This window comes from Vicugna pacos, chromosome 9 (genome assembly GCF_048564905.1).
Source record: "Vicugna pacos chromosome 9, VicPac4, whole genome shotgun sequence".
Taxonomy (NCBI): Eukaryota; Metazoa; Chordata; class Mammalia; order Artiodactyla; family Camelidae; genus Vicugna; species Vicugna pacos.
The window spans coordinates 17,039,087-17,066,171 of record NC_132995.1 but is presented as its reverse complement, the minus strand read 5'-3'; the positions used below and the strand labels follow the sequence as shown (position 1 = coordinate 17,066,171).

Below are 27,085 nucleotides of genomic sequence, written 5' to 3'. Positions count from 1 at the left end.
GTATAAAATGTCTAAAGGAGAGGAAGGAGGGAGATGTGTGATATGCTCAGCTGTTTTTAAGTTAACACAACTCAACTGTCCACTTAGAATTTCAACCTGACCATACCTGGTTTTATCCTGGGGGTGGGGAAAATTGAAACCCTGTGCACTAGAACATGTCTATCACAGATATGGCTGGGGTAGAGAAGTATTTGGTGAACTCAGACTCCCAGTCCTCAGAAAGACGATCATTACTCAATTTGTTCAATATCATGAATAACTTAGGGACTATATCTGTGCGCCAGCTGGAAACCTTCAAAAATGGATGTAATAAATCTATGAAGCAAAAAATATAAATGGTGATTTGCACCTACTATTACTTTATTTTAATGTGGCCACATCACAAGCACTTTTGTATTATTGCCATAGGAAGAAATCAATTTGTACCAAACTCTTCAGTGACAAAAGATACTCTGGCTTGGGCTACAGAGTTTCCCACCGTATCAAGTTTTCATCTCTGATGTCTGTCCTTCTGACTTGTCCTTCACCTTGACTGGGAAACTCCCGGATGAGAGAGCCCTGTGCAGAGACAAACCTGGAATGCTGTGCAGAATTCTAGAAGCCGCTGCAAGGATGGAGGCAGTTCTGTGGGACCGGGGAGGACTGGGCAAGCAGAGGTAGGGCAGGTGTCCTGCTACTGGCAGGGACCAGGCCCAGCTGGCCCTGGATGGCCCTGCTGCCTCAGAGTGGAGTTTGGTCACTGGGCCTACACTTGGGGGCCACAGACAGACTTGGCAAATGGGAAAGCTCACCTTTGCCATGGTGCTGCCTTAGGTGGCAGTCTCTGTCAAACAGACACTGGCTTCGCTATCATGTCCTGCATGAAAAGGAAATCAAGGGCAAGGAATCTGCAAGTCTCAAATTTTAAATAACTGTGCCTCAAGTACGCTATAATTCTACCCCCTTTGGAAAGCCAGCTTTGAAAGGCTTCTTACTCTGTGGTCCCCCTTTTGATGTGTGCAGAACCAAGTTCCCAGGCCCCCAGCATCTCCACAGGGTCAGTTTCCAGGTCTGAGCACGCAGTGCTCATCTGCAAAGGGATAAAGAAGAGAGAGGGAGCCAGGCACAGAGGACCATTTTCAGGAAACCTTTTATTGCAAATTCCATTCTGTGTATTGATTTTTGAAAGAAAACACCGGAAACACACCTTTCCTGAGCAGAGAATACAAATGACAAAGACACTCGTTCAGTTGCTGGTAAAGAACAGGATTACTGAAAATAAGGAACAGGATAACTGAAAGTGAGCATTTTAAAAGCCACTGTCATATAAGCAAAGTAATAACACACTAAGGGTGTGATCCCGCAGAAGGTTAATAAAAAAAGCTTGTCTCTAGGAAACAGAACTGTTTGGTGTGATCAAACCGCATGTGATTTCTGAGTACTGACTCTCACCGCTGAAGGGCCCAGTTAGCAGGCCGCCTGCCATGAAGAAAGCTTGCGGCCGTGCCAGTCCCCTCCTGGGTACGCCCGCCGGCTCTACTTTGGGCCAGAGAAGGGGGCAAAGGCCTTGTCACGGCCTGCCATGCATGCTTCGATCTCCTCCACCGTGCGGGGCACGCAGGTCAGCAGCTCCATGCCACTGCCAGTCACCACGACGTCCTCCTCGATCCGGACCTGGGTCAGACCAATGGACACTCATTTCGGAGCTGGCCTCATGCGCTAAGTACAGGGTCCGACCCCGCAGCTCCAGGCTGACCCCGCTGAGTGGGAGGAGCCTTTTCTCAGGAGCAGTCAGCACTGCTCCCGCTACCTGCCCACCCTGACCTTGCCCCGGCCAGGTGGATGGGAGGCCCTGGAGTGGACAGGGGTTTTGTAGAATCTGCCTCTTGGGTTGAGGGGTAAGGCACCTGTCAGGTGACAGACCATGAGATAGGGTAGACCAGGTCCTTCTCAAGTGAGGAAGTCAAGATTGTACCTCCTGCCCTGGGGAACAAAGAGGTGACAGGCTGAATTTGGAGTGGGTGGTGGTATGGGAGCAAGGACACGGGGCCCGTCCGCACTCACCCCACCAAAACCACGGAAGCGCTGCAGGACCTCGCGGTTAAAGAAGCAGGCGCGGGCCGGGTCAGCCAGGGCCTCGTCCAGGAGGTGGTCGATGAAGTAAATGCCAGGCTCCACAGTGAGCACCATGCCTGGCTCCAGCTGCCGGGCGGTGCGCAGGCTCCGCAGGCCGGGCTCATCGATGCGCTCCACACCCTGGTGGGGGAAGAAAGTGACCAGGACCCAGGAGGGGCAGAGACATGCGGGCACAGAGCAGCCCTCCTCGGCCCAGCCTGTGTGCGGGCATCCGCTGTGGGGGCTGGCTTGAGCCCTGTGGGTCCCCCTGGAGCTGCAGGGAGCTCTGAGACCAGGAGGGTCTCCAGCCCAGCAGCTGTGCTGTGCTGTTCATGGCACTCGGATAAGACCCCCTCGCTCTCTGCATGGCCCCCAGATTTTTCCTGCCCCTGCCCCTTGTTACCCTCAGAACTGTGCCCGGTGGACGCCCACGTGTGCACACCCAGGGCGAGCTGCCCCTGCTGGCCCACGGGGCTGGTTGGGGGTCTGGCTGCCTCACCCAGGCCCTCTCCCTGCTGGGGGAACAGTAGAAGCCAAACCTGTGAAGCCAAAAAAGCTCTTACGGAGGCTGCGGGGCTTCCCAGGCTGCCTCTTTTCTTCAGGCAGCTCAAGTGGAAACCAGCCCCAGGAGCGCTGGGCCTGGTCCCCCCTACGCCAAGTCCCAGGTTTTCCGAGTGGCCTTCCAGGAGAAGGGACAGGTGCTGTCAGCAGGATGGGCCTGCCGGCACTAGCTCTGGCGTGTGTACACACAAACGCACGCTCACCCCGTCTACATGGCCTGGGGGCGTGGCCCCAGGGAGGCACACGTGGCGGCTCCATGCCATGCCCACGTGCTGGGCCCCCACGGAGCCTTGGAGACCAGCTCAGCCCTGCAGAGGCAGCCCCTCCCCAACACCCACAAGGGTGTGGCCGACAGGGCTGCGAGGGCAGGTGGTGCCTAGGACACTTGCACAAATTTCCCTGCCCTCCTCAGGTCCCTGAGGTACCACCCGGCCCTCGGCCAAGGCCTGTGAGCCAGTGGGCAGCAGGCAAGCTTTCTGGTCGGGCTCTGAGCTTGCCTTGCCCAGCTCCCAGCTCTTCCCTGGAAGCTCAGCTGCTGGAGATGGAGCTGTCGTTTCTGACTGTTTGGGGGCCAAGAACATCAGACTTCAATTAGTGGTTCATGTAAGGTAACCAGAAATGGGCTGGCTCAGCCTGCATCCATGGCTGGGCACGGCAGGGAAGGCTGGGTCCCTGATTCCATGTGGGCAAAGACAGCAGGGCTCGTAGAAACTGGTGTGCACGGCCACGTGGAACCCTGAGCTGGTGTGAGCCAGGCAGGATGGACGTGATGAGGGGACAGCAGGGCCTGTGAATCCTGATGGGTCATGCTTGGAGCAGACACCCATCTGGTGTGGCACCTGACCCCACAACGCTATCTGCCTGGAGGGGTTAGGTAGGAGGGCAGGGGACACAAAAGGGCAGGGTCTGGGATGATTCTCTGTGCTCAGGTGAGAGGTGTTTGTGGGGTGGGGTGGGGGCCTGTCTCCTGCCATCTGAAGCCTGCGCCTGCCCTTGGGCAGCCCCTCCCTGTCCCTCCCCTTCTCTCCACTCCAGGGTTAAAGCCAGGGGCCTGGCGGAGGTGGAGACCTGATGAGACCTGACGAGTGGTCTCCCCGTCCCTCTGGGTCACAATGCGCTGAGCTGCTGCGGCGGTGTGCATTGAAGGTGAGGGGTTTGCCCAAACTTGTACAGACAGGCTTCCCTCCAGATTTCAGGGCCACTACTCAAACTGCAGGTGAGGAGAGAATGGAAGGGATCCTCGGGGGGCACAGGAAGATGTCTGTCCTAGTTGCCTGCCCGTGACCCCATCAGAGCACCAGCTCTCGGGAACCACCAAGAATGGCCAAAGCAGGGCTGGGAGAAGGATGGGGTGAAGACCCCACAAAGGGAAGAGGCCAAGCCCCCAGCCCCTCAGCCCAGGGACTGCAGCCTTGCTGGGGGTGGGGGCGCTTGCCCACACTGGGTGTGCGCTGGCTTCTGCCTGGGCTCGGGCTTGACGGGGGCTCGACTATCCTGGGCTCCGAGCAGAGGAGACCCAGATGTGTCTGTAGGCCTGAAATAAAACAAATGACTTTTATAGGAAAAGCCATATTTTTTCCACAATGTTTATCTGTCAGAAGAATAGACTCTGTGAGCACAAAGGGCTGCTTACTGGAAAAGATGAAAACAGTTTGCTGCCAATTTTCTCTGGTGGAAAAAAAAGTGCTTTGGCGACTAATGAATAACGAACCTCCGTTAACAATGTCTGGAAGGCCCTGCTCTTGGCTCCCTGCACACAAATGTGATGGAGAGAAATTAGGAAATTAAAACTGATTTTGTTTCTCCAAATTTAACTGTTTACACTTGAGGAAAAAATAATTGAATAATAAAGCTTCTCTTGAGCAATTTCCCTGCCCCCCAAAATCGTCTTAGAGCTTTCAAAATACCCTGCAGCTAACAGGCCAAGCCTAGTCTTGGCTAACTGGCTGGTGGGCCCCAGGGCGTGCACTGATTGCATAATCCGCCCCCTGCACTGTGGGCACCAGGCCAGGCGGCAGGGCCGGGCTCACCCCCACCCACTGGTCCTGGGGAGGCTGCAGCCACCTGCCCGGCAGGGCCTCCCAAAGCTGCAAGCACCGTCTGGGTGGTCCTTTCAAAGGTCAGTCAGTAGGTGGGGGGCAAGGTGCGGGAAGCCTGGTCTGGAGATGCCCACACAAGCCTCCCTTCCCTGCCAAGGATGCCTCCTGGAGACAAGGAGGCCACAGGGGTGTGCTGGACCAGGGGTCTGGGTGGCAGAGGTTGTACTAGGGAGGGTGCAGGGGCAGCACTCATGAGGGGCACTGTGCTCGGCTAGTCCCAGGAGAGACCAGGGCCAGCCACCAGCTGGTGGAGCCTCACCACCCCTGTCTGAGTGAAGCCAGAGGCAGGAGGACATGACGAGTGCAGTGCCAGCTCCATCACTAAGACCCAGCTTTGGGCTCCTGCTGCCCTGTGGGGACCCCATGCACTGCACACTGACCATCTACCACCTTCTCGGGTAGGGGCTGCCCACCACGCACAGCCCAGGGCTCTGCAGAGCACGCCCATCCCACACCAGGTCCAGCCACCGGGGAGGCACACTCATGGAAATATCCCAAGCCCTGACCAGGGCCCTTGGGCAAAGGGGGGGGGCATCATGGCAGTGACCTGGGCCAGGACCAACCAGTGGGTGCAGGGGAAGGAGGAGCAGTGGGCCTTGCTGGGGCCCCATTCCTCCTCACCCTGCCTGTCCCATGACACCCTAGCCGTCTCCCAGAGACCCTGCACCCTGGGGAGGGCCGGGCTCAGCAACAGCTGAGAGGTAGGCCACTCGGGCTGATGTGCCCACACTGACCTCGGGGTAGCCTCCCACGTCGTGCACATCAATGCCCAGGAAGTGGCCGAGCCCGTGAGGCATGAACACAGCTCCCAGGTGGGCCTGCACCATAGCGTCCACGCTGCCTGTCAGGACACCGATGCGAGTCAGCTCCTCCAGGTGGACGCGGTCGGCCAGGCGGTGCATGTCAGGCCACCAGACGCCTGTGGCTCAAAAGGAGGGTGTGATGAGCTGTGAAGTCTGGCAGACTGGCCAGGGCTTGCGAGGTTTCAAAGGGGACACAAAGTCTTTGCGCTGGCTGAGGCGAGGGCCAAGAGTGATGCGTCCCAAGTGGGCCCCCAGGCTTCCCCAGCCACAGCTCTGGACTCTCCCTCCATTGTGCCCTCAGGGGTAGGCTCCTGTCACCCATGGCCGGGGGCATCCCAAATGCCTGCTCCCCACAGGGGCCCAGCCCATGTCGGGTCTGCCCCTGGAGCCAGGGGAGCCCAGCAAGATCTTTGGGCATCAAGAGGAGAAAAGCGATGACCCCAACAGTGGACCTGGGGCAGCCTCAGTGAGCCCCAGACCAAGGGTCAGGTCCAAATGCTGCCGCAGGCCAGGGGTGGAGGAGGGGGCTTCCCTGCACACCCCAACCTGTGGCTGCATCAACCTTGGAGTCACCCTGGGGAGCAAAGTTTTCTGGGGTGGAGGTGCAGCTGGCACAGCCTCACAGGGTAACTGGCAGGGGTCTGTGGCCGTGTCTGCTACAAGCGCCAGGTGACCATCTCCATGGCAGCCCAGCTGTCCAAGCCCGCCCAGCTGTTCAAGCCCCAGACTGCTAATCAAACTCATCTTTGCCCCCGTGTTTCTGGGGCAAAGGTCAGCATGGAGAGCGTTCCCAGGCAAGCTTTGAGGCAGGCAGGCTCTGTGGGGCTCAGAGGCTCTGCCCTGCCTCGGGGAAGGCCCTTGCAGGCTGGAGCCTAGGGCTCACAAAGAGCCGCCTTCAAAGAGCCTTGGCCTTGACTGTCCCCAGGGAACAACAGCCCTGCCCACTGGGTTCTTGGAGCCCCCACCTTCAGCCTCGCTCTAGGGCACTGGGCGCTCAGCCTAAGCACCAGACAAGGACCTCTGCTAGCAAAGCTCCCTACCATACTCTGCGAGGGCTCAGGTGGAGGCAGGCTGTGTGCTGGCCAAGGCCAGTGGCCTGGGACACTCAGGGCTAGGCGGACAGGGTGGGATCTGTACCCAAAGACAATGGCCAGTGCTAGTCCCTGCAGCCCCCTCCATGTGGGCAGTAACACTGGCTCCCCAGGGCCCTCCCAGCCTTGCCCTGGCCCCCATGTCCCCCGTCACCCCATCACTGAGGGTTGTCACTGCAAGAGGGGAGCACAGGGATTCCGCACCTCAGGGCTTTGCTGGACCCTGAGCCAGTGAGGGTTAGGCCACCAGGGTCTGATCCTCTGGGGCTCGCAGAGGGCAGATGACGGGCCCAAGAGATAGAGATGAGAGCCCACCCTGGGACAAAGGCCCTCCCTTCTCAGGCGCTCTCGCTGCGCACCAGTCCCTCACGTGGGGCCCCTTCCCTGCCAGACAGCGGGTCTACCACTGGGGTCTTGGGCTGGTGGGTGCCCAGGGCTGATCCAACCTCCAGTATCACCAGGATCCAGGCACCAAGCAGGTTGGTGGTGCTGCACCCTGGCCAGTTCACAGGGCAGTGGCCAGCCCATGGCCCAAGGTGCAGGGAGGTCAAGGGTAGAGGATGCCAGGTCTTGTCCCTAGATACCGCCTCCTTGGAGCCCAGCTCCCGAGTCCAGCCCTGTTCCACCTGCCCCAGTCCAGGACGCGATGAAGTGGGACTGGAGTCTGGCTCTGACCGTAGCAGCATAAAGAGCCAAGTCTGCAGCCCTGAGGGTAGAGGCAGGATGGGGGCCTTTCTCTAATGGTCTGGCATCCTGAAGTGGAGACATAGGTAACTGGGTTTCAGCTTGCCTGCACACCTGCTGTGTGACCTCTGTGAGCCTCAGATGCCCCTTTGTCAAACATGGCCACAATGCTGGCCTTGGAAAGCTGGCTGCTGAGGCTCCGGCATCTACTGGGGAACCAGGTCAGCATTCCCCCCAAACCGTCATTAGCTACTGTTTACCCACCATTTGTGGTCAGCCAGACTCTGGGGTCGACACTGCATTCCTAGGCCACAAGCCAAGCCTGCCCCAGCCTTGGCCGCTGCTCTTCTCCACCCTCCCTGGACCAGGCCACCTCTGTTCCAGAGCACACTGAGGTCTCTCTGCACAGACCCTTTGCAGACCCTGCTGGCCTGCGACTCCTCACCCTTGGGGTTTCAGCGCAAATGTCGGTCTCTCTCTGCTGTCCTGGCTACTTCTCTCCTTGCAGCCTGTTCCCTGCACAGGTGTGCTTACTTGTTTCTCGGGTCTCCCCACCAGAAGGGCGGCTGCCTCCCCCAGGCACGCTGGGGCCTGGCGGAGCGACTGCTGGTTCAGGAGTGACCACGGCACGCTTCTCCCTAAGGCCTGCTCCTGCCCAGGACTCGGGGCCTGAAAGAGCCCCCAAACAGCCGCTGAACTCAGCTCCTGTCACTCAGCCTGGCCCCTGGGATCGAGAAAGGGCTGATGCCCTAGCCCCAGCGCAGCTCCATCTCTCCTGGGCAGGGCCTTTTCTGGTCACCAAGGGAGAGGCCCGGGAAGAGCCTGACTTCAAACCTGGCGAACTTCCACGGCGGGGCTGCGGCCTCGGCCCGTCCTCGGCAGAGGGTGGGAACCAGGTATAAATCAAGCTCCGTGCTGGCAGCTCGCCTCCCCTCCTGTCCTCGTGGCCCCTCGCTGGGGCCGGACGTGCGGGCCGCGCGGTCCCCACGGCGCCTCTAGTCCTCCTCGCCTGCACGCCCTGGGGAAGGCCTTGCACACAGCTCTCTTGGCCGGGAGTGGGAGTTTCTGCCTGTGTGTGGTTAGGGTTGTGACAGTGATTAAACCTCCAGCAACTTGGCCCCAGCGTCTGGCCCGGATGGTGGTTACGACACCCACGGCCAGGGCAGGGGCCCCTGAAGTGTGTGGAGGTTACTGTCCTTGGGCTAGGCTGGAGGGGCGGGCACAGACCAGGGGGCCTCCCTGCCCGCCTAACGCCCAGGCCCCTCAGCCTCTGCACCTTGGAGCCCGCACGCCCAGCCGGAGGCATCGGTGGTCCCCCAAGCCTACTCATGCTGGGTACGCCACGGCAGAAACTGGGCGCTATCTGCCCGGCCTGCCCTCCCCCCTCCAGCAAGCACCAAATCTTGTCCCATCTTCCTGAAATTCCTCCTGAGCCCGGCGCCTCTGTGGGCCCCCCTCTCCTGGACGGCTCCTGGACCCCAGTTTCCTCTCAAGTCTTCACAAGGTCTCACCCCCATTGCACCTTGCACAAGGCCGGGACACCAGACATCTCTTTAGAACTTGGGTCAGATTGGGCCAGTCCCCGCCCCGAGGTCAGAGCCCCCAGCTCCTCCGCCGGGCCTCCCTCTCCACCCAGTCCTGGGCCAAGGGCTCTGAGTGCTGGTGTCCCCATGCCTTCCACCTGCCGTGCCCTTAGCTGGGACCCCTCCGAGGTCCTCACCTTCCCAGCCTCACTCCCATTCCTCCTGTGGACCTCTGTGTTGAGGCTTTCTCCAGGCAGCCCTCCCTGACCGCCCCTTCCTGTGCTACCAGAGCTAAGCCTATGCTCTGCCCTCCGAGCCTGGGGTGTGGCCGGAGGGGGAGCCCCAGCCTCCCTCGTGGTGCTCTCGCAGTCAGTGCTGTGACCTCATGGGCCCAGGATTCCGGTGTGCCCCCAACTCAGTTCCTCTGTGCACTTAGACCCCCAGAGTGGCAGCGTAGCATCTGGGTTTGCGCCCCATCACCTACCCACTGGCTCAGAGGGACTAGAGCCCTGGTGCCCAGGCCCCACTATATATATATCTCTCTCCATAGCGGCCCCAAGGCACTGGCTGGTCTTCCGTGCCCACCTGGCCCCCTCTGGCCACACCTTCCCCTGCTGGGCCGGGAGCCTGCTGGGCCTGCTGCCTGGGCCAGTTCCTCGGAGCCTCAGCAGCATCCATCACAGCCTTGAGGCCTCCTGCCCAGAGTGTGACAGCCCTGGGGGCTCCGAGGCCCTGAGCCGAGCCTGGAAGGCAGCAGAGGGCCCCTTGAGCTACATCTTCACAGCCACTTCCAGACAAAGAACTCACTTCACTGGAAGACAATGGCCCTCGGGGGATGGTAGCGCGCCAGGCCGTGGGGGTGTAGGCGAGAAGGCTCAGGGTAGGGGACCCAGGGCAGGCCCCACGGGCTGCAGGGAGCTGTCTGGCAGGCCAAGCTGGCGCGGGGCTGAGGACCTCCAGTCCATCCCACCACACACCCTTGTCTGCTGCCAGGACCTCTGGAGACCCACTCACCCTGCAGAAGAGCAGGGGCAGCTCGCGCCTGGGCTGCTGGCGCCTTGATGCTGAATTGAGCGTGGCTGCCTCACCCACCCTCCATGTGGTCCCTCCCCCGACACTGTAGCAGAGGGGCCAGGGAGGGTGGGAACTTGCCCACTGCCTTTCAGCCAGCAGGGGAGCCTCACAGACCAGAGAGGGGACACAGGACCCTCACCAAACACAGCCCTCCCTGTCCTCGCTTCTTCCAGAGGGTGCCTATGGTCTAGATGGCGCACTGTCCCTGCACCTTTGCCTACCGGTCCCCTGCATTCCACGTCACCTCTAAGGAGAGGCCTAAGGGGAGTCCAGCCACTGCAACCCCTGCCCCATGTGGACCAGGGCAGCTCCTGGTGCCCTTCTCCAGCCTGGTTACCTGGTGGCTCTAACAGCATCCCCTCCAGCTGTCTGGCCCACTCTGGGGAGGGGGCACCTCCCACTGCCAAGAACCTCCCTGCCCCGCCAGAAGTGGCTGGCACCCTGACACCAGGAGCAGAGCTAGGAGGTGGGGACACCTGCAAACAACTACACGGGTTGTGCACAGCATGATGGAGGGGCTGCTCACACAGACCATGATGAGTGGGGCTCCTGGGGCAAACATGCAGTCTGTGGCACCTAGGTGGGGGCTCGAGTTGGGGGTTCAGGAGGGTGGGAACCCACAGCCCTAGGAGAGGGAGGCCGGGATGGGCAGGTGAGGAGAGAGAGACACACTGGCACTGGGTGCTGAAGTGCAAGGCTACAAGAGGCCTGGGTGCTTAGAGGTGACCTCAGTGTTTCATGGTGGCTGGAGGGACAGTCTGCAGAATGGCCCTGCCTGTGGCCAGCCGACTCCACCTCTGGTGCCAGTGCTCCCTACAGCACCTCCTCCCCTCCTGAGGGCCAGGGGTCTCTCTGTGTGCCTGTGGAGACAGGAGGTCTGCACGGGTGGTCGCCTGCCCTGACATGGAAGCCTTGGAGAGTTTCAGTTCCACCCAGCTGGAAGCCAGCGCAGACCCACGGGGTCCCCTCCCGCAGGGCCGGTGCGGGTAGCGGTCTCCCAGGTGCCGCAGTTGCCCAGACCACCCCTGCCCACCCTCGTGTGGTCCCTGAGTGCGCCCAGCCCTCCGTCCCTGGCCGTCTTTGAGTGGCGGTGAGGGACGGGCGCTCCCCTCGGACCCCAGGCCTGCCTTCCACGACTCCAGGGCCGTAGCCCAGGATCCGTGTACTCGGCACTCGCCTCTGCCTCTCCTCTGGGCATCTTGCTGTGACCCCGGCTGTCTTTATTTACTCTTCCCTGGACGGCGCAGGAAGCAGTCCTGCAGTCTCAGTGGGTGTTTGTCTTGGCCCGGGAGCCGAACCCACAAACCAGGGGCATTTCCGCTAGGTCAGGGCATGGGGCTGACCTGGCCACGGCCTCCGCGCTGCTATGGGGAGGCGACCCACCCCCATCTGAGAGCAGCTCTGTGGGCACAGGACCCCCACCCCGCCGGGCCTGCACCGCATGTGACCCGCAGGGAACAGTATGTCACAATCTTAACATACTAGGTAGGGGGTGGAGGGGTTCTGTGGGGGCTCTGCTCTATCTCCGCACCCAAGGGAACCTCGAGGCCCCAGTCCAGGTCAGGTCTGTGCCCGCAGTGTGCTGGTGGGGGCGGAGGGGGGCCCTGCCCCACAGTCTGCAGGGACCAGCTCAGCTGAGTGTGGCCTGGCTGGGCCTGAGGCCCAATGACTACATCCAAAGTGACATGGCCAGGCAGTCCCACAGGACTGGGGCACCAGGACCACGCACCAGGTGGACCGTGCACCTTTTCAGCACAGCATGGGGCCCTGGGGACTTCTCTGTGCCTAGCCACTTTCTGAGCAGAACTGTGGTTGCTTTGTTGGCCAATCTAGCTGGCCAGGACACCAGCTGGGAGGTGCCACCCTGGTCCTGCTCAGGCCCCAGCAGGCTTTCCTATGGGTGGGTGGGGGTGTGGGGTCGGCCAGGCCTTGGCCACCACCTCATTTCAGCACCGGGCCCGGGCTAAGTGCCAGGGGCCCAAAGACAGAGTTCTGAGGTGAACAAAGAGCCCCAGGGGAGACACTGTCCCTCCAAATCCCCACTTCCCGCCAACCCTCCCCACCAACCACTGGCCATGTCTTGGCCCCACTCTGCCTGCCCCATCGTCTTGAGCCTGCAGCATGGTAGACAGCCCTCCATCCTTCTGTACTGCAGCCCAGCGGCAGGCTCGTGTCCACGCAGGCCCACTCCATGCTCCCAGAGGGACCTCCATGGCTCTTGGGTGCACAGAGGTCACGAGGCTCACTCAGAGGCTGTCCCGGGCCAGCGCCCTCCTCCAGGGCCACACACCTTCTCTGATCAGCCCAAGCCTTTTGTAGCATCTGAAATGTTTATCACTTAAGTGACTGATGTTCAAAGCTGAGCAGAACCTTCTATTCCTTCTCTCCCTGGTGTGAAGCAAGGATGCAAGGGGAAGAGAAGGAGAAGTGCCCCTGTTCCACAGAGCTGGGCTTTATAGGTCACAGGGGACACAGTCTGGGCCTGCATTACCGCCTCCTTGTGGGGGGGGCACGCTTTTTAAACGCAACCAGCACAAGCTGCTGTTTCCTTCCGTGATCACTGACCCAGGCAAGTCCCACAGACACTGCCACCCATCAGGAGCTTAGCTCTGGGGGTTCCATCATCGTCCCCCTTTCGGGGTGTACCTGAGTTCCCCATCCGTGGGTTTATCTGATCACCAAACTCTGTTCCCACTGGACACGCGAGGGTGTGGGGCTGGGCCTGGTGTTCCCCCAGCGTCCCTCCATGGCTCCCTGGCCTCTGGTGGGCCCCAAGGCGGAGTGGGGCGTCCAGAAAGCCCTGCTCACAATTTGCCTTCCCTGAAGGCGGCAGCTGCTGAGGACCTTCACAACGAGCACTTGGCCAGCGACAACTGGCCATCAGGTAACAGGCCAAGCCATCGGGTTCTGGGCCTGCGAGGGGCCACATGTGGGGACTTTTACTTTGGGAGCTCGAGATCTTTTCTTCTTCTTTTTGTGAATAAAAGCTTCATGGAAATCTAACTGCCTCTCTTCGGCATGAACTCAGAGTCCAGACTTCAAAGCCTGTCTCGCCAGACCCCAGATGGCCCCACAGTCCCGGCTCAGCTTCCCCAGACACTTGGCTCCACCAACCCCACCTCAGCCGTTGGCCCCAAACAAGAGGGTGCTCCACACCCAACTGGATGCCAGTGTCCATGCTGGCCAAGCCCTCTCCGGAGTGGACTCTGTTTTGGGACAAGACAGGTGATGGGGCTGACATCCCACTGGCCAGTGTGGGCATGGAGATGTGCAGGTAGAGAAGGTCATATGGGACGTGGGTGGCCCTGGGCTGAGGGCCCCCACCCCTAGCTCTGTCCCTCCTCAGTGGTCAGCCCTCTTTCCCAGGAGTGGCCCTGGGGACCTGACACCATCTGGAACCTTACTGGCTACACACGAGAGGGGACAATAGATTTAGGTTGCAGAGTGCGGGTCCTGCTTCTTAGAGGTGCCCTGCCACCCAGCCACCCGTATCCCCATGCCAGGTGGTCCTCCTCGCAGGCCCCGCCGCCGCCCTCACCTGGCTTCATGGCGCGCATGACGGCCCGGCAGCTCCGCAGCACCGCCTCATAGATGGCCTTCTGGTCCTCGGTGAACTTGCCGTTGGCGGGAAAGGAGCACGTGATGTCGGAAGCAAAGCAGTAGTACTCACCCCCCATGTCGAACAGGCTGTAGGGAGGGCGGGGCATGAGGCAGGTGGGACGCTCGGGGGAACCCCCCTCCCCGAAAAGGCGCTTGCTCAGTGCACAAGGGGACCAAGCCCGAGCCTTCTCGAAATATGGCTGATGCAGGCAGCAGCCTGGGGCCCTCCGACTCTGATGTCTCCTCACGATGAGTGAGCAGCAAAGGGGCTGGGAGACCTCCAGCCTCAGAGCAGGGAGGGCGGGCTCTGCCCACACTGCCCGTACACCTCACCCTCCATGGCCTCTGCTGGCCAGGCCTCTGGATGCCCGGCTTTAGGGACCCCACCTGAGGGAGAGGCAGAAATGTCTCCAGGCCCCCCGGCACACTCTGACCAGGTCCTGGGGCCACCCTGCACCCAGCACGGCTGCAGCTCCCAGGGCAATGCTCATAGGATCTGGATGGGGCCTCAGGACAGATGCACCCCCTGACAGAGGATGTGGGCTGAGCTGCATGGCCTGCCTCTCACAGGCCCCAGTGTCCCCGTGAAAACCCAGCTGACAGCTCTGCTCCAGCTCCAGGGCTCCCTTGGCCAGAAGAGCGTGGCCCTCTCCCCACTGGGGTGGGACAGTGTGCTCCATGGGGCCTGAGGGAAAGGCAGGGAGAGGGTGGCAGAGGACAGCCCTCATGTCCAGCAGGGCTTTCCTGGGGCTCAGCCAGACAAGCCCGACTCGGGGGCCACTTGGCCCCCAGCATCCCCAGGTGGCAGAGGGGAGACCAGGCGGCACAGAAGGCGGGAGAGGAGAGTGGAGGACGGAAGCCAGGAGCTGGGAGCACGAGCCAGCAGAGGCAGGACGGTGCCGGGACAGAGAGGCAGGGCTGCTGAGTCAGGAGAAAGGCCGAGCTGAGCCTGCCCTCTGGACACCCCGTGACAGGGCCCCAGTGCGGCGGGCCGAGCCTCACTGCTGCCTGACCGTGTGCACGTGGTCCAGGGCAGGTAAGGATCCTGCCCCAAGCAAGTGGGATGAGACAAAATAAGGGAGGGGCTGCCGGGTCCAAGCCTGGCTCCCACTGGGTCACCCATGTAGTTGGGGGCCCAGGATAAAAGGAGTGGGGTGCACAGACTGAGGGTCTCCCCGTCCTGCCCCACCCCAGCAGGCTGCTTGACAGCAGGCACAGAGAGGGGCCCCACCAGCCCCCCTACCCTTCACGGGGTCATGGCCAAGTCAAAATGCTTATGGTGACAAAACCGACTGAGGGACATCAGTCCAGCCCCGGGCCCAGCCCCCTGCTGTCTTCAAGACCAGGCGACCACAGAAGCAGGTTGGGCAGAGGTAGTGGCGGCTGCCCTCTGCGACCGGCTGGAGCCCAGCTCTGCTCCACGCCTGGCTCTGTCATCAGCTCAGACTCCCGTGGAGGACAGTCTGCAGCCGCACAAATCCTGGCAAATCTGAGCTGGGGCCATGGTGGGGCGGGGCGGTAACGGGTAGGGGTAGGGGCAGAGCCACGCCTCCCATGACAAGGGCCTCTCACCCAAACCCAAGTTCTAATGGTAAACACAACGGCTCAACAGATATTCCAGAAGCTGCCTGTGTGCCCGTCTCTGGGGACCCCTACCCCTCACGACCAGCCCTACAAGTGGAGCAAGGCATCAGGCCCTGCAGCTGGAGGGTAGCACCCGCGACTCCACAGAAACAGGTTTCTCAGCGGAAACTGTGAACGCTCAGGATCCCCAGACATACCACTGGAATCCAAAGTCCTCACTCAGGCGCCTTTTAATCTCCTGTCTTTTTCCAATCGCAAAACACCATAAATGGTGTCAACAGCGCAAAAAGCACTAGATAACAACTCAGGTGATTCTCAGGGGGAGGGGACGAGCCCCACCAGCACAGCAGGGGGACTTCGGGTTGGCTCAAAGCCATGGGCTCTGGGGGACCATGCCTGGGGCGGGCCAGCGGAGGGCAGCTGGGCCTCACTTCAGGGGACTCACTCGGCCTGGGGCGAGAGCCTGGGGAGGGAGCCGAGTATGCAGCAGTGGGAGAGGCCCTGAGCAGACACGCCCAGGCATCTGCTCCTCCGGAGGTTCCAGATGCACCAGGGTGTTTGGGCCGACAGCTGTCTGCAGGTTCCCTCCTGCCCGGGGCACACTCCCACCAGAACTGGCCAGGAGGGCGGGGCATATCTTAGCCCTGAACTGCAGAGAAACTGAGCCTCTGAACACTGGTCCAGCAAAGTCCCAGGTCCCAGGGATGGGCTCTCCTGTCCTGGCTCTGGTAATCAGCTTTCAGGGCCTCAGTTTTTCCACTTTTAAAATGGGGACGCCACCATCGCTGGAGGTTCTCGTCCTCCAAGGCCCACGTGCAGGCAGCTGTGGGGAGCGGAACCTCGTGGGGCCGCAGCCCAGTTTCACTCAGCGGGCAGAGCATTCTCGTTTGGGCTCCTCAGAGGCAACAAAGGAAAACAGTTTGTGGTTTGTTGTTTCAGAACATCCAGGAATGGCCCAAGCAGACAGGACTGAGCCAGGAGCGTGGGGACACAGACTCCTAGGGGCCACCACATCACAGGACAACCTGCATCAGTACCCCCTGGGCAGGAAGTTCTATCGGACTGTGCAGATCTCAAAGAGAAACAGAAATTGAACTGTTTAAAAAGCCAGGGAGCCCACAAGAGCACTGAAAACTAGATTCTTCCCCAGGGCAGACGACACTCCCGCAGGGTCTCCAAACTCTCCTCAAAAACACAGAAAGAACGTGGGAAGGTAGATGCTGGAGCTCCTGGGCCAGCCTGACTTTATCATGCAGATTCTAGAAGACTTCAGCTGTATTTTTCTGTATTAGAATCATCCGCTTTCTGGAGAAGGAAGTGTACAGCCAGCCGGCCAGCTCCATCCTGCCCAGCGACGCCCAGCATGGGGCTGGTCTATTTTCGTGTTCTCAGTTCCCTATCTTTTTCTGCTTTTTTTTTTAATCCCCCGCAGAGTTCCTACATGTATAAGTTATTCAGATTCAAGCCATTCTGGAATCCAGGGATAAAAGCCATCTCTTTCATAAATCATCTCCCTCCAGCTCCTCTGTGTCCACTCCATCCGTCCTCTGGACGCACGCTGACAATGGAGGATTCGCTCATACTTTGGCTCCATCGAGAATGCAGGATCCCTCCTCCCTGGCTGCCGGGGGACACCCACCGGGGACCCTACCATCTTTGGCAGAGTGAACGCGTGTGATAATGTAAACCATCTGGGGAGATATTACACATCTCCGAGCAATATGCTGGCGTCTCATGCCTCACATGTACTCATCTGGTTCTATTTCTGGCTGGGAGGAGAGGTTCTGTCTTCCGTTGGCTTCTCCTGGGCAGCTTCAGGCCTGGGCTACCTGCCACCACTGGCCCACCCAGGCCCTCCCCAGCTGCCTTGGCTGCACCGCAGGGACCAGCCAGCCCACAGGCAGAAGGCCTATGAGATGGCTGAGCCAGTCATAGAAGCCTTGGGAAGAGTTTGGGAGAAATGCGGTGGTGTTTACACAAGGACCACTGTGCACTCAGTCTGCTGCTTCATTTTAATCTTCAGGGTTGTGGCCTGACTCTCAGCTACCTCTTCCCACAGCCTGGCACTGAGCGCGCGTGCGTGCAAGCATGTGCGCACTCACAGACTTACCCACCACGGCAGGAGCATTTCAGACCCCAACCTGTACCCCACCCAGTCTGCACTCCAGACCAGGCTGGGGGATTTCTAAGCTGCAGGAAACTCCTGCTTCTCTCCAGATCTCCGCGTGAGATACAGAGGAAGGCATACCGGTCACTTTCCCGATCGTGTGCCACAGTGAGCATCCCCCCAGACGCCCGCCCACTCCTAGCCAGACCTTCAGTGCAGTGCTGACGTCCAGGTGTGACCAGTGGGGCAAAGGCCACCACTCGGAGCCCTGGAGGCTCCCTCAGCGCCACAGACTGACTCACCAAGTCGACCTCTCCCCAGTGCCTTCTGGGCATCCCTGCTCCCCAACCCAGCTACGGGACAGCTGCTCCTGTGGGGCCTGGGCAGACGGGAGTCACCCAAGCAAACGAGCCCCTGGACCCTCAGAGCCAGCAGTCCCCGGTGCACACGGTGACAAGAGCAGGCAGGCTGTGGGGCCCCTGTGTGTGGGCATGGAGCTGCTGCTACCTTTCTACGGATGACGTGTGGAGAAGCAGAACACCAGTGTGGGCCACGTCCCCGGGAAGGACACGACGCGGGACCCGGCCTGATCTGGGGATGGGACATGGCAGCCACTCACCCCGGGGCTTGCTGCCGCCACAGCGCAGTGGGGCGAGGGCTGGGTGTCGGGGCAGCGGCCTCCGCGGGGGAGGCAGTGAGTCGGCGTCACGCGCACAGCACATGACTCGTTCCACTTTTGGGGTAAGCAGTGTCCCGTGGTGTCTGTGAGCACGCGGGCTGTCTGCACTGGTGCTTTCACACTGTGGGTTGTGACGTCAAATGCATGGGGTGTGGGGGAGGGGCACAAACAGATGAAACAGGACGGCCAGAAACCCCAAGGTGAGGGTGCCTGGTTATCCTCTAGGTGTATCTACGTGCACGCTGCTGGGTTAGACTGTAAGGGGCGCTTCATCCTGTGCGGCAGGTTGAAGGCCACGGCCACGGGTCTGGACAGGCGGCTGACCAGGGCCAGTGCCCTCCTGAGGGTTCTCCTGCCCCTAGGACTGGGGCATGTACTTAAGACCATCAAATCTTCAGGATGGGGCTGGCTGGTGACAGCTGAGGTGTCCTCTGAGGACACAGCAAGGTTGGAGAGTGGGTGAAGTGTGGGCTGGGCCTGACATCAGGGAGTCGGGCCTGGAGGTGACACTCACTCTCTAAAGCTGACCAAGGCCTCAGGGCAGCCCCTCTGCCAGCTGGGGAGGAGCCCCAGGCACAGACTTGCCCCGCCACGGGGCAGCAGCACACAGATGCCAGACAGACATCAGACCAAGGAGGAGCCAGGAGCCGGCAGGTCGTCCCATCCCAGCCCGCGGAGCCTAAGATGCCAAGAGGGCTGCCCAGGCCCTGGGTGAGCAGCCGGCATCCCACAGCCTGCAGGGGTCAGAGCGGGATGTCTGTGAGGAGACACACGCTGCTCCCCGAGGCACAGGGGCCCAGGACGGAGGGGCGAGCTTCCCCAGCAGTTTAAACTAACGTCTAGTCCACAGCAAACCTGTGGAATTAACAGGGAACTAACACGAGACCAGAGCAGGAAGGAGCTGGCTGGTAACACTGCCGGTGGCAGGAAAAGGGTGGCCAGGTGGGGAGAGAGCCTGCTCAGGCGTGACCCCTCACGGGCCCATCTCCTTATCTGTGGGAGGAAAGGACGGGGTGGCTCGGGCAGCCTTGCAGGAGGGCCTGACGACACCTCGAATCAGGGAGCACGTAGCATCCACACGCCTGCAACGCTGTGTGCCTCCTGGGGCTTCCCTGGGAGGAAATCCCTCATTTCTCTGGGCTTTTTGGTCCACGTGAGCAGTGTCCGCCCTCCGCCGGTCAGCAGGGCAAGGCCACGGCTTCAGGCTGACCATTATCAGGGCAAGGAGACAGAAGGGGCCCTAGTCCCCCGACAGGGAAGGAGAGGAGATGACACTGGCTGGCTGCTTAGCGTGGGGCTGGGACAGGCCTCTCCCTGACTAGCTGGGCTGGCCGCCCCGCTCCCATGCCCCAGGACACAGGGACCACTGCCAGCAGGGAGGAGCCTGGCAGGCACGTCCTGAGGCAACACTGCCCTCTTCTGGCCAGTGCTGGGAGGTCCGGCTTGCCACCCTCCAGCCACATCCTCTCTGCAGCTGGGCAACCCAGGCCTGAGCATCCTTAGCCTGGGGCATCTAGAAGGTTCTGAGAGGGGCCCCAGGGTACCCTACCCTAGGAACCACTTCCCCTGCCACCTGATCAGATGGTGGGAGAAGGAGGAAGTGGCAGGTGAGGAGGGGTGTCCCCGCTGTTTTCCAAGTAAGAGTCCACTGAAGGCACAGCCTGGACCCTCCCCACCCCTACCCCCCAGGGTGAGCCTACCACTGGACCCAAGGGAGGCGGGGAGTTCAGCTCAAGAGTGGGTCCAACTCTGGGTGCACTCCTTCTGGCTGGACTTAAGACACCAGTGGCGCTCCCTGGTGGTCCATGGGCAGTGCATCAGCCCTTAGAGCCTCTACCCACCTTGGAGACTGGTTTCCAAAGCCCAGACTGGGAGGACAGGGCAGTGCACAAGGGCTCAGAGGCCGATCAGGGTGGGGGTGGTAAGTCTGTCCACACCTGTGCTCACACCCACCAGGTCAGGGTTGATTGCATGTATGTGGCGGAGGGGGGGCGTTCCTGGGGCTCCCATCCAGAAAGGGCCTCCAAGGACTTTAGACACCGTCCCTTGTGTGGGCACGGGAAGAGCATTCACAAGAAGTGCGCCACCCTTCTCCACCCTTCTGTAACACTGTTTCAGAAGGTCTGCCTGCTTGCCTTAAAACGAGAACAAAAAGCAACTAATGGCTTCTCTAGGACAGTGACTGGCTGATGGGGTTTCTGGTGAACCCCGAGGGCCACAGAAAAAAGGGCTCTCAGAGGCAACAGAATAGCCCCGAGAGGCCTCACGAGGGACCCTGTGCCTCTGAACCCGCCAAGAGAAAGGGCAGCGGGGACCTGAGGCCACATCAAAGTCCAGTTCCCCACCTGGGGGTCCATGGGGAGCAAGTGGGGCAGCATCCAGCCAAGAGAGATGGGGAGAGGCCCGAGGGTCTGGTGTGGTGCCAGGTACTCAAAATACTCTTTTCAGCTCTTGGGTGATGAGTCTGACGTGGAGTAAGAACCACCACATCTAACTTATAGGCCCCGATTTCCTGGCCCAGCTCCTGGGAAGCTCCTGGTATTGGAAGAACAGAGGTGTGGAAGGTGGGCCTGGCCAGCTTCAAACACCCGAGGACAGTTTGGGGGCTGGAAACACAGAGCAGGCCGACCATGTGACCTGAGAGCTGTCTGTGAATAAACTAGGCCTGGCTCTGCCAGTGCCTCTCACCACCAGTCTCTGTCCTGGAACCAGCTGCTTGAAGGCAGGCCTCGGGGGCACAGGAGGGCTGCTGGGGAGACGCCGTGTTGCAGCTCTCTCCCACCAAAGGCCACCTGTGCCAGGCTCCACACTCAACGTTTTGCCCTTATTATCAGTGAATCCTCCCAGAACTGGGTGCTCTCTTATCTCCAGTGACGCATGAAGAAACTGAGGCTCAGGGAGGGTGGCCACTCAGCTAGGGAGGGGAGAGGACAGGGCCTTGAACCAGAGACCCTTTATGTTTAGGGAACATCTGGGACCAAAGGGAGAGGGATGGGAAGGGCTGGCTGCCCCTCAGCACCCATTCCCCACCTTTTCCGGTGGAGCCTGACTGCCCTGGACCAGCTCTGGCCCTCAAACAACCCCATTCCTAAGTGTCAAACTATCTCCGGGGCACTTTAACCTGACATCAAAGCACTGGGACCAAGAGTATACCACCCCGACAGGTACCTGGAAGCAGTCCTGGCTATGCGAGACACTCAGCTTCAGGAAAAATTCTGCACTACGCTCCTATTTTGGTTTCATAACTTATGATGAAGTATCGTGACTTTTATGTTGGGATAACAGAGTGATTTATTATTTACCGAACACAGTAGGCGCTCGGCAGATCAATTTCAATAAAACAATGGATTATAAATGCCGCCAGCAATCTGGCAGGAGCAGTAATCAACAAAACATGTTGTTCTAAATGCTGCATAATAAATTGACTATAATAAACTCATAATTATTCTGCTGGCTACATTTCAAAGTGAGCACTAGAAAAATAAAATCACCAATTTGGGCTTGGCATTAACATCCGTGAGACTCCCGGGATCACTCCTGCTCTAAAGCTGCAACCAGGAGATGCAGACGTCATGCTGCGGCCCAGGAGGGTTGAGGCCACAGCATCTGGACGTGTAGGGGCCTGACCATGGTGCCCCTGGTCAGCCAGGCCCCACTGCCTCAAGGTCCCCAGAACACAGCTGGATCCAGCCTCTCATGGGGTGAGGCCTCTCTTGGGACAGATAAAGAGGAGTAGAGAAGCAGCCACTTCCTCTGGGGTGTGAACTCAGAGAAGAAAGACTCAGAGCCACGTGGGCCTGCCGCAGGGCCCTCCAGCAGGGACAGCTGGGACCTGCTGGTGTGGCTGGGTCTCGGCCTTTGCCTGGGTGCTGAGTTCCCACAACCTGTCCTCCTGGCCCAGCCAGAATGAGCTGCAGAGTCAAAGTGGTAGGTAAGGTTCCAAGAGGTGAGTCCCCAAAGACACTAGGTGGCCTCCCTTTGGGGCCACCAGTGGCTCAGTCACGGCCCAAAGGGGAGGGCCCTCCCCTCCTTTCCTTAGTCTCCAGTTGAGGCAAATCTGAGGCAGATGACCCTCTCCCCAGATCCTGCTGGCTCTGCGCCCGGATGCTTCATGTGTCTCAGTGAGCTCGCCTACATGTGGAGGGGGGAGGAAAGGGGGCGATACCCACCTCGTGGGATCAGGGTGAGCAAATCTACGCAAAGAGACATCCTGGCATCGGGCACAGAGGAGAATCCTGTCAAGGTCGCTGCATGCCTTTGGCCCCAGGCCAGGAAGGACATTAGACACTCTGGGAGAGCTGCAGTGACCGGCAGTGGCCTCTATGGACACTCTGGGTGTCCCTTTCTGCGTGCTGCCAGCCCAGGCCCCCAGAAGAGAGCATATCGACCCAGCACTTGCAGTCCTGATGCGTCCCTGCCGCTGCCCCATGCGGTGCCGAGTGCCAGGCACCACTTCCACTGACAGAAAAACAAACTGAGGCCCAGAGAGGGAACAAAGTGGCTTCATTTCCTCCTGGAAGCCTAAGCTGGGCTCCTGCTAACAGTGGCCCAAGCCAGAACATCCCATCCAGCTACTGATCCTGGTGAGCGGACGCTGTAGCCAGTCAGGTGCTTGGCGTGCCCTGAAGCAGGGGCACCTGGGATTGGGCAGGTTTCTGAAAGCACTCAGCAGTGACAGCTCAGAACAGGGCGGCTGATGGCTGTGGGCCCGGGACCCCCAGGCGCAGGTGCCCTCGCTCCCTGCAGCAGGCCTGGGCTACACCTGCGTGAGGCTGGGTCCTGGACTGTGTGTGGGTGTGACGGGAGCTCCAGCTCGAGGACTGAGTCTAATGGGGCAACACATATGACCCAAGGGGGAGGTGGCACTGGCCGGAAGCAGCCCAAGGGGAGCTGACTCAGGTGCCCCAGCAAGAGGACGGAAAGGCACCAAAGGACCAGGTGGGACAGTGTGCACTCCCCACCCGCCCCTTGTCTGTGGGTTGGTGACCACCACAAGATGTCTGCAGGCTAGGACAGGGGTCCCCGTGGGGCCTGTGGCCTCTGGGTGGCTCTCAGTAGCCCTCAGCAGCCAGGACTGGTCCTGCTGGATGCCTGGGTGGTGGAGAGGACAGGCAGGGAGTACTGAGTGCCCACGAGCTAAGGACAGGGCTGGCCCATGTCACATAGGCATCCACATGCCCCTGCCAAGGCCAGAGCGGCCACCCAAGAGGTGGGGCGTGTGCTCAGTGTGAGCCCTACACACCGGGGCTCTGGCAGCAGGATGTGTGACTACAACAAACATCGGAGGGTTGGAGGCTGTGGGTCCCGCCTATACCTGCTTAGCCCCAGGTCCACGAGGAGCGGTGAGTGCATCACACTGCTCAGGGAAGCCCTGCAAAGGGCCTTGAGGGTCAAGCACCACCTCTGACCTCCTGAACTGAAGACCACTTATGCCAAGGCATCCTGCAGCTGAAGCTGGCAGGTTCGGTGGGCGGGAGGCTCCCTAGGGGTCTTCCCTGCTCCAAACCGAGGTGCCTGCCCTCCCAGAGCTGAGACAGAGATGTGTGCTGGGCGCATCTGGGAGTGTGGTGCGTGCTAGGCGCCCGTGCAGGCCCTTCTCAGAGGTTGTGCCTCACCCCACAGCACAGGGGCCCCCATTCCCCTCCCACAGTGCCTCCTTGGCCCTGCAGAGGAGGCATCATGCAGGCCAAAAGCTTTGGCTGACAAGTCTGGGCCCAGAGCAGATCTGGGGACCTCGCTGTGGTCAGCCTTCTCAGGGCGAGACCAAGAGCCCCTGGTCAGTCACCTTTGGGATGAGTACTGCCATGGCCCCGCCATTCACACGTAGAGCCAGGGCAGCTTGGGCGCGAGTCTCACTCACCACATGTCTCCGTCCTGTATGGTCCGGTCGTTGGGGGCCCCGGCATGTCCATAGTGCAGCACGGCCGAGTTCTCACCGCTGCGGAGTACCAGGGGGAAGTCAACAGCCCATCCTCACCCAGCAGGCCCGGGGCTGGTGCCCCAACCCTCTGCCCCACGGGCAGGACCGTCCACCCGGCAGCCACAGCTGGTGGCCAACCTCTCGGCTCATGGCAGGGCCTCCTGTGGTGCTTCCTTGGCCGAATGCTGGTCAGGTAGGTGCCCTGGGGCTGGGGATGTGGGCCTGACGTGGGAGCAAGGGCCTGTGGGCCTGGGAAAGGGACTCCAAGGAAGCCCTTATCTCCTGGTGGCTAAAGGGGGAGAGGAGGCCCTCTGGGAAGGGCCCGGACTGTGCTAGAAACTGCCATGGAGGCCCAAGGGCCAGGGCCAGGGCCAGCGAGCTAGTGGCTCCTCGCTCCTCTGCTGGAGAGCGCTTCCCTAATGAGCGATGCCTTTAAGAAAAAAAGGACTTTTAAGTCTGTCCAAAGGGGGGAAAAAACCCACCTGGGTGTAATATTTATGGCCCCGTTCGGGAGTCTCAGGAATCATAAAAGTAGAAATAATGATTTTTCTCTCTATCCACCAGAAAAGAACGTTGCCAAGGACTGAGAGGTTCACATGTATTATTCATGTGCCAAGGACGTGTGTATCACCAGAGCTGCCGGCTCCATCCTGGTCGGGCAGAGGCCAGACCCTCTGACTCACGGGGAGGGCACAGGGGACTAGATGGGGGTGAGCTTGGGAGACGAGGGGGCCCCCTACAGCCAGGACGTGTCCCTCAAAGACACACCTACAGTGATACACACTCATGGCTCTGCATACCTCTGGAGACTACAGCAGTGCACACTCACGGCCATGAGCTGCCCGTATATTCATGGTCAGTTCTACCCTGTGCCTCCAAGCACACCCAGCCAAGGGCAGGTGACACACACAGACATACACAGAGTCCCCCACCTACAGCCACAATGTGCCACACACACACCTATAGTGACACCCCCCACCACAGAGCCCTAGACCCACCCATAGCCGTGCTGTTCCCCACATAGCCACACACACACACACACGTGCGTGGCCTCCTGTAGATACAGCTCCTCCAAGGTGGGGTCCCTCCCCTTCCCCCAGCATCCTCTCACGATTGTTCCCATGTGGCCCAGGAGGCTCACTTACCTGCCGCAGATGCAGGTGTAGGAGCTGTGGCGCATGCCACCCCGGGAGTAGCAATAGTGCTCGAAGAGGCTGCAGGGAAGGAAGATGTGTCAGGGCGGAGTCACCAGAGCATGCATACCCCTGCTCCGAGACACGTCCTCAGCCAGACCTTGCTCAGCTGTGCCCGCAGGAAGACTGGACCCCCCAGCGTGGGTCTGTGGGGCTGGTGGCCTGGAGCGCAGGGTCAGCCACAGGCACAGAAGCACAGAGGTCAGCACTTCCAATGCCACGCCTTTCAGGCCCACTAGGGGGACAGCCTGGCCCTGTGGGGAGATGGGCAGGGGCAGAGGCCGCCTGTTTCTGCAGGGCTGGAGGGAGTGTCTCCCTGTGACTCCTTCACCAGTGGCCACATCCTACCACAGCAGGAGGGCTGGATGCACAGCCAGGGAGGGACGTGGGCTCTCCCGGCCCCAGTGCTGGACTCACCCGGGGCCCTGAGCCTGACCCTGCAGCAATTCGCAGGGAAAGGAGAGCAGGAGCTGCTGGGCTCTGGTCTGGAGAACAGGATTGAGGGGCAGGCCCTTGCGCAGACAGGGCAGGGCAGGGTGGGCTCCAGGCAGCTGAGAGTCAGGGTCTGGGGGCAGGCCTGGCCTCCCCCTACTTGGGATGAGCAGCAAACTGGCTGGCTCCCTGGACACGCTAACACACCCTGAGCAGGGGAGGCCAGGAGCAAGGTCGAGAGAGAAAGACAAGACCCCAGCGTGGACAGCCGGTAGACTGCCCCTAGGCTGAGCCCAGACAGAGCCAGAGCCAGGGGAGGCCTCCAGGATGCGGCAAAGCCCAGCAAACCCGGGAGTGTGATGAGGGTCAGAGAGTGAACCAGCCTTGACAGAGGCCTGGGGCAGATCCTGGAGATGCTGCAGGGGTTGGTGGACCAGCCCCACCACATCATCACCACACCAGCAGTGCTGATCCCTTGGGAGACCATGCTGCCGAGAGCTCTGGAGAGGCCAGGACCCTGCCCGCCCCCACCTGCAATACGCCCCAGGATCTGGGGGTGGAGGACAGATCGTCTGAGCGGGGGACTCGGCACTCCAAGAGCCCAGCCTCTGCAGAACCCAGCTGGGGAGGGGGGCAATGGGCGGGGGGCTGCCCTCACCCCCTCCCCAAGACCTGGGCAATAGCTCAGGCCCAGCCATCCGGGCGGCCCCGGCTGAGAAGCAGGCCCAGGTGGACCCCACCCCACCTACCGACCACCAGGGCAGGGGAGACTGACCACAGGGTTGTACTCAGAACACCAAGGCTGCCCATGGGCACATTAAGTGGCAATCCTGCCCCACGTGTTCTAGGCCTGTTCTAGAGAATGTCTGTGCAGAGAGAAGTCTAATCTTCCAGGCACTGTAAACACTAATTATATGTAATTGTTATGATTGGGTATTAAGGAGCTGTCAGGCAGGAACGGTTCTGCTATATTCCATCAGCTTTCAGACTTGCTTTACAAATCTCACAGGATAATTGGGGCTCTGTAAATGAAGTATTTCCTCAACACAAAGGATTTCAGGACCTGCCAGGGAGGTGAGGAAAGCCACACGCTCCCCTCATCAGCTGCCCCCGTATTCATGGCAGGAGCACTTGGGGGGCTGCCACCAACTTTGGCCTCAGTCCCTGAGGCCATGGGATGGCCAGAGCAAGTCAGGGCCCTGAGACGGCTACACACTGCCTGCCCAGGCACCAGGACCCCACATAGCAGCCCACGGAGCCACAGGGCTCCCCGAGTAGCCCTGCCCGGATGGAAGCAGGCCTCAGGGGACCACACAGCCATTCTCCAGGTGATGGGGACAGTGGGCCTCTGCTGGGACTGGGGACAGGCAGGGGGCAGCAGAGGAATGAAAGGGAACACTCTATAGCAACCGGAGGAAACAGGGCAGGGTTGCTTGCCTCGCCCGCAGCCAGTCTCAGCTGCCCTGTAAGCTACTGGATAGAACCAGCCTTCATTGCACACCCTGGCTTCTGTTTCAGTAAAAAGCCTTTTAGAGTAAAAAGCATGGCTTACAGAAGCACCGGACTAAGGAACGGAAGGCCCAGTTTTCACCTACAAACCGCAGCCCAGCACTGGGTGGCTTCTGCCGGCCACGCGGACAG

At 60.4% G+C, this 27,085-nt stretch overlaps 1 protein-coding gene across 2 annotated transcripts in view; it reads right to left on the bottom strand.

Annotated features, from left to right (window-relative positions):
• Positions 1–1,112: 1,112 nt before the first annotated feature.
• Positions 1,113–27,085, bottom strand: part of PEPD (peptidase D) — a 108,698-nt gene continuing 82,725 nt past the window's right edge. For both annotated transcript variants that reach the window (XM_006212186.4, XM_072967254.1), the window contains exons 10-15: positions 24,965–25,033; positions 23,760–23,837; positions 13,468–13,616; positions 5,489–5,673; positions 2,044–2,235; positions 1,113–1,653 (exon numbers count right to left, since the gene is read on the bottom strand). In XM_006212186.4, the coding sequence (XP_006212248.1) occupies positions 1,516–1,653; positions 2,044–2,235; positions 5,489–5,673; positions 13,468–13,616; positions 23,760–23,837; positions 24,965–25,033 (811 nt within the window). In that variant the 3' untranslated portion in view covers positions 1,113–1,515. The remainder of the gene's footprint in view (positions 1,654–2,043; positions 2,236–5,488; positions 5,674–13,467; positions 13,617–23,759; positions 23,838–24,964; positions 25,034–27,085) is intronic.